Genomic DNA, 13119 nt, shown 5'->3' with positions numbered 1-13119 from the left:
TAGTGCAGTAATAATGGGAGACTTCAATTACCCCAATATAGACTGGGTAAATGTATCATCGGGTCACGCTAGAGAGATAACGTTCCTGGATGGAATAAATGATAGCTTTATGGAGCAATTGGTTCAGGAACCGACGAGAGAGGGAGCAATTTTAGATCTAATTCTCAGTGGAGCACAGGACTTGGTGAGAGAGGTAACGGTGGTGGGGCCGCTTGGCAATAGTGATCATAATATGATCAAATTTGATTTAATGACTGGAAAAGGAACAGTGTGCAAATCCAAGGCTCTCGTGCTAAACTTTCAAAAGGGAAACTTTGATAAAATGAGAAACATTGTTAGAAAAAAACTGAAAGGAGCAGCTACAAAAGTAAAAAAAAGGTCCAAGAGGCGTGGTCATTGTTAAAAAATACCATTCTGGAAGCACAGTCCAGATGTATTTCACACATTAAGAAAGGTGGAAAGAAGGCAAAACGATTACCGGCATGGTTAAAAGGGGAGGTGAAAGAAGCTATTTTAGCCAAAAGATCTTCATTCAAAAATTGGAAGAAGGATCCAACAGAAGAAAATAGGATAAAGCATAAACATTGGCAAGTTAAATGTAAGACATTGATAAGACAGGCTAAGAGAGAATTTGAAAAGAAGTTGGCTGTAGAGGCAAAAACTCACAGTAAAAACTTTTTAAAATATATCCGAAGCAGAAAGCCTGTGAGGGAGTCAGTTGGACCGTTAGATGATCGAGGGGTTAAAGGGGCACTTAGAGAAGATAAGGCCATCGCGGAAAGATTAAATGATTTCTTTGCTTCGGTGTTTACTGAAGAGGATGTTGGGGAGGTACCCGTAATGGAGAAGGTTTTCATGGGTAATGATTCAGATGGACTGAATCAAATCACGGTGAACCTAGAAGATGTGGTAGGCCTGATTGACAAACTGAAGAGTAGTAAATCACCTGGACCGGATGGTATGCACCCCAGAGTTCTGAAGGAACTAAAAAATGAAATTTCAGACCTATTAGTAAAAATTTGTAACTTATCATTAAAATCATCCATTGTACCTGAAGACTGGAGGATAGCAAATGTAACCCCAATATTTAAAAAGGGCTCCAGGGGCGATTCGGGAAACTACAGACTGGTTAGCCTGACTTCAGTGCCAGGAAAAATAATGGAAAGTGTTCTAAACATCAAAATCACAGAACATATAGAAAGACATGGTTTAATGGAACAAAGTCAGCATGGCTTTACCAAGGGCAAGTCTTGCCTCACAAATCTGCTTCACTTTTGTGAAGGAGTTAATAAACATGTGGATAAAGGTGAACCGGTAGATATAGTATACTTGGATTTTCAGAAGGCGTTTGACAAAGTTCCTCATGAGAGGCTTCTAGGAAAAGTAAAATGTCATGGGATAGGTGGCGATGTCCTTTCATGGATTGCAAATTGGCTAAAAGACAGGAAACAGAGAGTAGGATTAAATGGGCAATTTTCTCAGTGGAAGGGAGTGGACAGTGGAGTGCCTCAGGGATCTGTATTGGGACCCTTACTGTTCAATATATTTATAAATGATCTGGAACGAAATACGAAGAGTGAGATAATCAAATTTGCAAATGACACAAAATTGTTCAGAGTAGTTAAATCACAAGCAGATTGTGATAAATTGCGGGAAGACCTTGTGAGACTGGAAAATTGGGCATCCAAATGGCAGATGAAATTTAATGTGGATAAGTGCAAGGTGATGCATATAGGGAAAAATAACCCATGCTATAATTACACAATGTTGGGTTCCATATTAGGTGCTACAACCCAAGAAAGAGATCTAGGTGTCATAGTGGATAACACATTGAAATCGTCGGTGCAGTGTGCTGCGGCAGTCAAAAAAGCAAACAGAATGTTGGGAATTATTAGGAAGGAAATGGTTAATAGAACGGAAAATGTCATAATGCCTCTATATCGCTCCATGGTGAGACTGCTCCTGGAATACTGTGTACAATTCTGGTCGCCGCATCTCAAAAAAGATATAATTGCGATGGAGAAGGTACAGAGAAGGGCTACCAAAATGATAAGGGGAATGGAACAACTCCCCTATGAGGAAAGACTAAAGAGGTTAGGACTTTTCAGCTTGGAGAAGAGACGACTGAGGGGGGATATGATAGAGGTGTTTAAAATCATGAGAGGTCTAGAACGGGTAGATGTGAATCGGTTATTTACTCTTTCGGATAGTAGAAAGACTAGGGGGCACTCCATGAAGTTAGCATGGGGCACATTTAAAACTAATCGGCGAAAGTTCTTTTTTACTCAACGCACAATTAAACTCTGGAATTTGTTGCCAGAGAATGTGGTTAGTGCAGTTAGTATAGCTGTGTTTAAAAAAGGATTGGATAAGTTCTTGGAGGAGAAGTCCATTACCTGCTATTAAGTTCACTTAGAGAATAGCCACTGCCTTTAGCAATGGTTACATGGAATAGAGTTAGTTTTTGGGTACTTGCCAGGTTCTTATGGCCTGGATTGGCCACTGTTGGAAACAGGATGCTGGGCTTGATGGACCCTTGGTCTGACCCAGTATGGCATTTTCTTATGTTCTTATGTTCTTACATGTTAACAGGGAGTGACAACTGGGGAATGGGGTCACACGATAGCACATTTTGATAAATGAGGGGGTCTGTTTGCTAACACGTAAGGGGATGCCCAATTGTGCACCTTGTGTGTGCCGAGCCACGCAGCCTGACCTCCCCTTCCCCTAGCCCTACTCTAACCCCCTCCAAAATATTTGTTTTATCTTTTGAGCCTGCCAGCCGATTGCCGACACATGACCTCTGACACAGTGGCAAATGAAAATAGGCCCGGTGCACGTAACCTTTTGAAAATCCAGCCCTTGGTGTTTTAGATGCGACATTATCTATGCAAACTCATATAAAAACAGTTACAAAGTCTTTATTTTATAAACTACTCCTACTTTGTCATTTACCTGGGATCTCTCTTTTTCAGTTGCTGGACCAGTCCTCTGAAGTCTTTCCCAATTGAGCTTCATCAGTCTGACTCAGTAAAAAATATTCTAGATGACTTCTAAAGACCTTTTTGTTTAAATTATCTTATTACTAAGTTTTTTCAATTTTATTTAGCTCTTTTAATTTAATATGATTGTATATTGTTAATTTATTTGTTTTATTATACATTTTACTTTTGTATTTTATTTTAATGTAATTTAATTTCCTTTTTATCATGTTTTATTTTTAAATTTTATGTGTTACTTTATACATAGTCTAGACCTATTGTTAGTGATTGTTAGAAACTCCCTCTGTCTGAACAGTAAGATTGGCATCTACATGGGAGAAAGCATTTTTATTTGCTGGAATACCTTCCTGTAGAACATGCAACTCCTAATAAATTAAAAAGATTCTAAAACAGCTTTAAAAACATATTTTTTTCATAATTGCCTTTTCCACAATTCCTTCTCTCCCATAGATGCAGCAGCTTTATATCATCGTGAGACCTCAGTTTGTTGAGCTCTCACCTTGCAAATTATGAGAGAATATTAACATTTTTTGTATTTATTTGTATCATTATGCGATCCTTGTTTTAAGTCTTATTTTGTAGTTTGTTTTAATTGATTGTGTTTGCATATACTTGCTTTCATGCTTATATCATTATAACCCACTTTGAACCTTGGAGGGCACAGGCTAAAAATAATTGTAAATAAATAAATTTGCCTCTGTAAATGTTAAGAGATTTATAACGATGGCCTTGTTTGCAGCAGTTGGAATGGGGGAAGCTTTCTGCAGTGCTGAATGTTCCTGGGAAGTCTGTTCTCCTAATGATCTTGCTGTTTCATATTGGGGCGCTGATGTGTATTACTGTGCGCTGAGGTCCACACCGAGAGACAGTTCTACCACCCCCAGTACAAAAATAGTACATAACATTTTGCCCACATGTTCACATCTAAACACCCCCATTCACCATAGTCCTTGTAATCTGTAGTCATTAAAGGAGTTTTATATCAAGCTCTGTAACATGGACATTATTCTCATAAAGAGTGAAGCTGGAAAAATGGTTTTATATAAACATTTTTGGTAATATGTTATAAACATGCTGATGAAGAAGGAAATTAAAATAGAGTTTATGAATTTACTTGGAAACGCTGAGAATGCAGTACAAACACAATGAGATCAGCATGGTTAACTGGCAGTTGATAACCATTCCCCCTACCATTTGATCATCTGTTAATCATCAGCATAATATATGTTCATCAGCGATGGTACAAAAAAAAATCCCTACACTGTGGCAGCCAAAATTTAAATACTAGCAGGACCATACAGAATGGTGCATTCATTTATCCCTCGTATGGCCACACGTTTTAGACACACTATTATTACCCTTATACTGTATGTAAGGGGTAATTGCGCATGGAAAATATGCGGTCAACCCCCTCCCCCCAAAAAAATACCCTAATAGCGCTCATCACATGCAAATACATGTTGATGAGCCTATTAGTTAGTCCAGAAATGCAGAAAGTAAAATGAGTGGCCAAGCGCACATTTTACTCTCAGAAAGTAATGCCTGCTAAGGGCAGGCATTAGGTTATAAGCAACCCTGAAAAGTGTACAGAAAAGCAGAAAATACTACTTTTCTGTACACCCTCTGACCTAATATCCTAGCAATATTAAGTTGGACACACCAAAAAAAAAAAGATACTAATTTTTTTTTTTTAAATCTACCTGCCAGTCAGCGGGTTAGAAAAACAGATGCTCAATTTTGCCAGCATCCGTTTTTCTAACCTGTGGCTGTCAGTGGGTTTGAAAACGACACCAGTAAAATTAAGCATTGGTTGTGGGACCCACTGACAGCTGTCTCTTCCGCCAATAAGGAGACGCAAGGGATGCACTATTGACCCTAGCGCCTCCTCATTAGTGCCTGGCCTCATTGAAATATAGAATCGTGCGTCCAAGAGAGGCGCCTGGGTGTATCAGGAGAGTGGGCACTCAATTGAGAGTCCCGGCTCTCCCACACCTTTTATTGAATCAGCCTGAAAGTTTCTTGTATTCATCAGGATGTCAAGTATATGATCTTCCGCTAGAGGGCGCTTTCATGTTGGTCATTTTCCTGGAACCGTGGGATCATCTTGCGACTTTCTTAGTCCTGCGTCAGTCGGAAGCGGTGATACAGAGGCAACTCATCCAACTCGCAGTAGCTCAGGGACATTCAATTACTTTTATCGGAAGAGAGAAACACACACAAAGAGACGGAGAAAGATCGAGAGAGACAACTTTGCTAGGACAAAAAAAATGTCTCCTCCCGTTATATTAAAAGTCGTCATCGAAATATCGCTACTAGGTGAGGATTTGTTTAATCACTTAGGGGAAAAAGTCATTTAAAAAGCACTTATTGGAATCTTTATGTAAACATTGCTCAGCCATAAAAACATCCGAATAAATATCAATAGAAATAAAAAACATTCATAACAACGTACGTCGCACATGCATGTTTGTGTATTTACCATCACTTGTCATAGATAATATTTTGTAAGATATTCTCCTGTAAGTGTATGGAACAAACATCATTTTATTCTGAATATTAATGTCTTAATGTCTGTACAATCATAAGAGAAATGGATTAGTTAGAAAATGGAAGAGCAAACCTGACACTTGATATTAATAAGATGTTGGTATTTTTTTCTAGGTTTTATTTTTGGAGATTCTGTGTTCCAGGTTCCTTCCCAGCTGACAGTCAGTGATGGCCAAAACATAACTTTATGGTGTAATTTTACTACTAGTAGCAATCAGCCTGAGCTCTATTGGTACCGACAATATCCGAACCAATCTCCGCAGCCTCTTCTGCGGATTAATAAATATTCTGGGGTGAAGCATTTGGTTGGAGAAAGGTTCACAGCAGTACTGAACGCTACTGAGAAGACGGTGGCAATGATGATCCCCTCGGTTTCTCCCCAGGACGCTGCAGTGTATTTCTGTGCTCTGGAGCCCACAGTGAGACACAGCCCCACCATCCCCTGTACAAAAACGTGCTGAACACCCACCAGACATTTATCACCGCATCCAAAATTACGATTCTCACTATATCTTGACTTTGCAGCTATTAGTGCAGGAGGTCTGGGCATCTGTATTTCAATTATTTTATTGGAGATATATATTTTTTTCTGGTGCCATGAAACTGAAATTCAAATTATTTTCACCTTGAATAAATATTTCATTAAACCAGGGGCTTTCTGATTCATACTTTCCAGTTTAATAGTTACACAATTTATATATATATAAAAAGTTTGAACAAAATAGCCCACTAAACCATGTAAATCCATGTAAATCCATGTAATCCACTAAACCATGTAAATCCATGTAAACCGCCTCCCCGGCGATAGTTATTTCTGTTAAATGTGAACCGGAGTGATATGTATTGTATACAGGAACTTCCGGTATATAAAAACCATAAATAAATAAATAAATAAATAAACCCAAAATAGAAATCTGACAAAGTACATGGGCAGAAATAGTACTGTTATCAAGCTAACTGAAGTATAAGCAGACACGATTTCTCAACTAAGAACAGAAAAAGTTAAATTTTTCCTTAGGGCAAGTAGGAATAATATCATTTACAGGAAAATCTTATTATTTTAGCAGTTACCGATCTGAGGTTTGTATTACTGAACGTCCACTGGAGGGCGCACCGAACCTTAACTCGAGCTAAACTCCCTCAAAACCAGCGAGAGCGCCAGAAATCAGGGGAGGGCGAGAAGCCACAGATCCCACCTGAAGCGGGAGAGAGAAGTGCGGACAGAGCTGCTCCGGGACAGCAGAATGAGCCTCTTTCTCCTAAAACTCACCATAGGGCTTACATTTATAGGTGAGAAGCGGTTCATCCAGTCAGGTGAAATCTAATTAAGCAAATATTCGAGAAAATGTCCTTAAACTGATGCAAATGGGTTTAATTTATCAGTTCTAATCTGGAAAGTAGCCAGGCAGGAAGAGCAAGCATTGGTCAATATTCACATAACATCAGATTGTTGTAGTGATATCTGACAGTGACAGAATGAAGGAATATCAGGGAAAATACGTCCTAGAAAAAGCAATGAGGAGTGGTATGAATTGAGGACGCAGTGATGCTAATTTCTGGTTCCTGAGATGCTTTTTTCTTGTTTTCAGGTCTGGTTTGTGCAGATTCCGTGTTCCAGTCTCCTCTTGAACTGAGCGTGACAGAAGGAGAAGACATAACTTTAAGTTGTAACTTTTCTACTCTTATCGGTATCACTCAGCTGACTCTCTTCTGGTATCAGCAGTATCTGAACCAATCCCCTCGGATGCTCCTTGCAGTAAACAGCTATGGAACCGCGGAGAGCCATAAAGGAAGGTTTTCAGCCTCGCTAAATAAAGAAGATAAGAGCGTTCCCCTGAGGATTTCAGCTGCTTCTCTCCAGGACGCTGCCGTGTATTACTGTGCTCTGAGGCCCACACTGAGAGACAGCCCCCTCACCCCTGTACAAAAAGCTTAAACCAAACACCGATCTCCACCTGCAGCTATCCTTGACTCTGCAATCACTTCTTTAGTAATCCAGGGCTCATTTAAAAAAAAAAAAGTACTTGTTTAATTTGAACAACTGCAAAATAAAGCAAATCTGTATCTGTTTAGCAATGCTACATGAATTGAAAATAAAGGATTCCCACTTTTTTTTCTGACAGAATATATTCACTGCCTAGTTGCTTTTATTATAAGTAGAAGAATATTGTGCAATTTGTTTTATTTTATTTTATTTTATGTATTTTGCTCTCTAGTTTAACATTTTTTGTTTTATGTATGTTATGAATGTTTATTATACCACATTGACATTTTGATCTATAGAAGAGAGAGAGGGAGTGATTTACAATCCAGAAGGGTTCATCAATGAGTGAATGTTTGGGTTCCGATTGAGATTTATTCTTGATTTCTTTTCCAATAATTGATATAAATATGATGATGGGTGTATGGGATTAGAAATGTTTTAAGGGTTTAAAAGCAAAATCTAAAATCTGTGGTTTATGCTCTTATGTGGTGTCTTTATTGAACAGCATTTTTGCTTATCTTTGAAACTGTATAAAATGACTCTACTGTTTGCAATGTAACTTAAGATTTTAAATAAAAAAAAATGAATTTTAAAATGCAAGAGAAATTTTTATTCACTCTCCCCATCTTAGAAATTGCTAATATCCATAAAAATAACATTAAAAATATACCCCACCAAAATACAATAGTGAAAAATAATCTTACATAGAATGCAGGAGGATTATGCTATTAATAAAGTAACAAAAATCCAAAAAGAGCTACTAAGATCTCTTCCACAAGCAATAACATACATTTCTAAGTTCAAACAGAGCAATCATTGCATTAATCATTAAAATCACAAATGTTTGCTTATATTCCAAAATATTCACAATGAGTTCACGTTCCATAATGGATAACATAAAATTAACATTTTAGTGGAACATGTGGCATGAACACAGTGAAGGAATATAGGGAAATGTGAATCATTTTGTCTGATATTGTTCTATTGGTTATTTATTGTCAACACCACTTGTCACTAAACCACCACTCAGCCATCTTTTTCATTAAACACAGTCAGTCATTTCTGTAACCATGACTTAGGCCTTCCACTGTGCAGAAAATCAGAACATGTTCTCTATTGAATTTCCTGACTCATTTGCCTCTCACATTTTGAGATGGGAACATTGACAGTGAGCTTAGGAAAATGGATGCCAGTAAAATTGAGCATTTATTTATTTTATTTATGTAGATTTATATTCTGCTTTTTGCACTTTTTTTCAGCACTTCAAAGTGGATTACATTCAGGTACTGAAGGTACTTCCCTATCCCCAGAGGGCTTACAGTCTAAGGGGGTCATTTATCAAAGTGATATATGGCGTTTTCGCATGCGTTAAGGCGTTTTCGCGATAGTGTGGTACCATATACCTCCTGGTACCAAAGAAATCGGAACCGAGGTCTCAGCATCTCCTTATTGTGCATAGATTTCAGAGGGATCACAATCTGGATAATGGGAGGATGTTTGAGGTACAAACTGCTTCACTGAGGTTGTCCGCTCTTCCCTTTCAGGACACTGAGCTTCAGCCCCACAACCTCCTGTACCAAAAGGTTCAGATCATTTTTAGAACACATTTCTCCATCTAAAAATCTCCACCTCAGCTCTTGGACTCTGTAGTCAGTCATTTACTCAGGAACGGGGGATTCTGCCCCATCACTGCTCTCATTTTGATTTCCTCCAGAAACGTTCAATAAAAAAAGGTTCTTGCTTCGGTCCTCTTCAGCTGGATGTCACGCTAAAGAGATTCCGGTAGAGGGCGCAGTGAAATATAACTTGATTCAGAGGGCGAGCTCTGTGCCCTTTCTCAGCCCTGTCTCTATCAGATGGGTGGGGCTGGCAGGCAGGGGAGAGTCTGAGAGAAATCACCTTGCAGTAGGCGTGGTTCACTCACTTTCCAGTCTTTTAAGAGACAGAGAAATAACCTTCCAAGAGATAGCGAGAAAGAGAGAAAGAGAAAGAGAGGTTCTACAGGATGAAAAACATGGTTCTTGTTAAACTAAATGTCATCATTGAACTGTCCCTACTAGGTGAGGGCCGTTTATTTATTTAGATATAATATCCCGCTTTCCCTTTCATCTTATTTAAGAAATAACTATTCAGAAAACACTTCTTGAAGACTTTGTCTAACCACTGCAGACATTAGAAAATTAGAATCAATAACTACAGGAATGGAAAAGTCATAATTTAAATATATTCAGAGATGTATATTATTGACCACTTGTCATAGATAGTAAAATAAGTATTTTATAGAAAAATCATATAGAGAGAATATGGAAAAATATAATTTATTCTGAATCTCAAATATAAAATATGTTATAAAAGAAGAGCAATAGTCGGAAAATGAAGCAGGAGAGCTGTTACTCGGTATTAAATAAGGTGCTTGTATTTTCCTTTCCAGGTCTCATTTCTGGAGATTCTGTGTTCCAGTTTCCTCCCGAACTGAGAGTCACTGAGGGACAGAATACATGGTTAAGGTGTAATTTTACTACAAGCAGAGCTCAGCTTGAACTCTACTGGTACCGCCAGCTTTCCAACCAGTCTCCCCAGCCTCTTCTGTGGATCAGTAGCTATTCCGGGGTGAAGCATTTGGCTGGAGAAAGGTTCACAGCAGTACTGAACGCTACTGAGAAGACGGTGGCAATGAGGATCTCCTCGGTTTGTCCCCAGGACGCTGCAGTGTATTTCTGTGCTCTGGAGCCCACAGTGAGACACAGCCCCACCATCCCCTGTACAAAACTGTGCAGAACACTCTTCAGCCGATGATCTTTGCATGGAAACAACCCTTACAGAGCATCTCTTCAGTTATTTATATCACTGCCCAGGACTCTTCTAACTCCCTGTCTCCATCCCAAACACCGTTACCGAGTCCATAGGAGCAGAATTCAGAAACATAGCCCATCCTGAATATTTGTTACAACCAACAAAACAACAAAGCAGTTGAACAGAGGTGACATTTTGATTAGGATCACAAATACCAGGGGACGTTTAAGATTTCTTCCTAACGCAAAGATGCACATTCGCATTAAGTCATAGGTTTACATAATTACCAAAACTGTTTCTGGAACAAATAAAGTGAATAATGGAGAAATGATAGAATCGAAACAGTTTGACATTGACGCGCAGTGACTTAATTCAAGTAGTCCCTGCTTCAGTCATATGGACGTCATTATTTACTGCACCGTCGTATTTCCACAGCACTGTCCTCATAAGCTTTGTCTTCCAGGCTATTACAAATCAAGCAAATATCAGATTTAAGCTTTCCAAAGGATGCGACACCTTATAGGCAATGACATCAGTTATCCTCCCATCCTCCAATGGACACCAACATCAGAACATCACCAGTACTATCATCATCTGAAGCTAAACACAGCCCGTCTGCTGTCATGTTTCTCTTTGGACTCTGGCTATAACACAATTATTTGTTTTCATAAAATGTTCTTTTTGTGTAACTATCTGGGTGTCATATTAAGAGAAGTCCGCTAGAGGGCGGTATGAACCATTCCTATAGTTAGTGGAACCTATGCGAGCCTGTGCCAGCAATGAAGGGAGGAGGAGAATCAGCAAGGCATCTCCTCATACGTAAAAGGAGAACCTCAGACGCTCGCTGTCAGGAGAGGGAGAGGAGAACCCTCTGAGGATCCTGAGAAGCAGCTTTTCGAGGAATGCACAATGATCCTTTTTACCCTAGAGCTCACTATAGGACTTACATTGCTAGGTGAGAAGCGGTGCATACATTCAGTCAAGAGAAATCTAATTAAGAAAACCTCCTTGAAAATTGCTGGAAACACACCTGAGCCAGTTGAAAACATCAGCGTCAGTGCTTTAGACAAGGAAAATAGTGAAATAGTGAGTAGCGAGAGCCCTTGTCAGTGATCAAATGCACATAAAAATCTTTTATACCAAAAGCTGCTAATTACCGGATGAATAAATGTAAATGATTATTCATCAATAAAAGAATACCTTCCAATAATAATTGTTTTTTTTTAATAACCTGCAACAAAAAAACTAAACTTGCACTGATGTTTGCAAAAATGTTTTTATGGTTTTTCAGGTCTGATTTATGGAGATTCCGTGTTTCAATCGTCTTCTGAGCTGACAGTGGCTGCTGGACAGGATACAACATTAAGCTGTAACTTTTCCACTACGAGCAGTGCTCAGCTGGATCTCTTCTGGTACCAGCAGAGCCCGAAACAGTCGCTCCGGCTTCTTCTTGCAGTTAATAGCTATGGCAGGGAGAAGAGCCAGAAGGGAAGGTTTTCAGCTGCTTTAAGCAAAGAGAAGAAAACCGTTCTGCTGAGGATCTCCAGCGTTTCTATTCAGGACACTGCTCGGTATTACTGCGCTCTGAGGCCCACACTGGCACAGGGCCCCTCACCCCTGCTACACAAACTTACCGGACGCGTTCTCTAAATGCAGACAAGCCCCTGACAGCACCTTTTACCTCCAGAGAATTACATGAAGCATCCTGGGGGCTCCCACTTCATATCTTCTAACTAAGGGTCAAATGTTCTCCCTCTCCCCCCCCCCCCCCCATGTCTATGAGGCGCTAAGAAAGTATTGCAAAGATCCTTCATGAGGAAATTCAAATGAATTCCAGACTGAATTGTTTTTTTAGTCCATGTAAGTTGACTGTCAAATTTTGCTTTCCCTAAATATATTTTTTTACAGGAAGAGATGTGCAAGGGGTTTAATTAGCTGTGAAATATAAATCTTTTAAAAATCTCAAGCCTAACTTTTATGACACAGAGCGTGGATGCTAATGGTGAAAATGACTTAACCAAGAACATCTTACACCCTCATTTTGGTAATCACTATGTAAGTAATTCTACTAGATTTGTTTTCACTGTAGCAAAGATAGAGCAAGAGCAAGATGGATCAGCAATTGTTGTCTAATTAAAATTTCAAATCGGAATTCTAACCTTAGAACAGGGGTAGGCAAGCTCAGTCCTGGAGTAACAGAACTAAATGTGGTTTTCAGGATATCCGGAACAGAATGAATATGCATGAGGTATATTCGCCTACGTTGCATCCATATCATGAATATATATATTTTTTTGTGGATATCCTGAAGACTAAATCTTGCTGTGGCACTCCAGTACAGAATTTGCCTTCCCCTGCCCTCGAAAAAAAATGGGTTGAAATATAATTTGCGTCTAGAAAACGGTGGTACAGCTGCGTGAATGACATTTTTTCCACCGAAAAATACTTATCCTCAATGAAAGCTGCACACTCCATCAGTTAATTCATCCAGACGAGCTCAGACTTACAAACACTCTGTATTCTGCCTGCACATCTCTCCCTCCATTTTGTCAAACATTTTTTAATGTTTCCAGTTTTCCCCACAAGGTGGCGTTAAATTTGACGTGCAATATCTGCTTTGCCTTCTATAATCTTATGAACTCATCAGTCCCATAAGTCATTTATGGCTGTCTGGTGCTTCTCTTCCACGTTCCCACTTTCTTTATGTCCGAGTTTGTTTCCTCTCTGGCTGTTCAGAAGGTTAAAGTTGTGCTATTCATATCCAAAGCGGGAAGACTCATGAAGACTGGGTGT

At 39.2% G+C, this 13119-nt stretch overlaps 3 gene segments (V, D, J or C); all 3 read left to right on the top strand.

Annotated features, from left to right (window-relative positions):
- Positions 1–5026: 5026 nt before the first annotated feature.
- LOC115078773 lies at positions 5027–6160 on the top strand. The segment is given in 2 exon segments: positions 5027–5318; positions 5664–6160. Coding segments are annotated over 2 exon segments (396 nt in total).
- Positions 6161–6704: 544 nt separating this feature from the next.
- Positions 6705–8023, top strand: LOC115078740. The segment is given in 2 exon segments: positions 6705–6839; positions 7139–8023. Coding segments are annotated over 2 exon segments (393 nt in total).
- A 3158-nt stretch (positions 8024–11181) lies between these two features.
- LOC115078540 lies at positions 11182–11976 on the top strand. The segment is given in 2 exon segments: positions 11182–11281; positions 11618–11976. Coding segments are annotated over 2 exon segments (405 nt in total).
- Positions 11977–13119: the final 1143 nt, after the last annotated feature.

The sequence above is a fragment of the Rhinatrema bivittatum genome, chromosome 16 (assembly GCF_901001135.1).
Source record: "Rhinatrema bivittatum chromosome 16, aRhiBiv1.1, whole genome shotgun sequence".
Classification (NCBI taxonomy): Eukaryota; Metazoa; Chordata; class Amphibia; order Gymnophiona; family Rhinatrematidae; genus Rhinatrema; species Rhinatrema bivittatum.
Note: the sequence above shows the minus strand (reverse complement) of the source record. Positions and strands in the feature narration are given on the sequence as shown.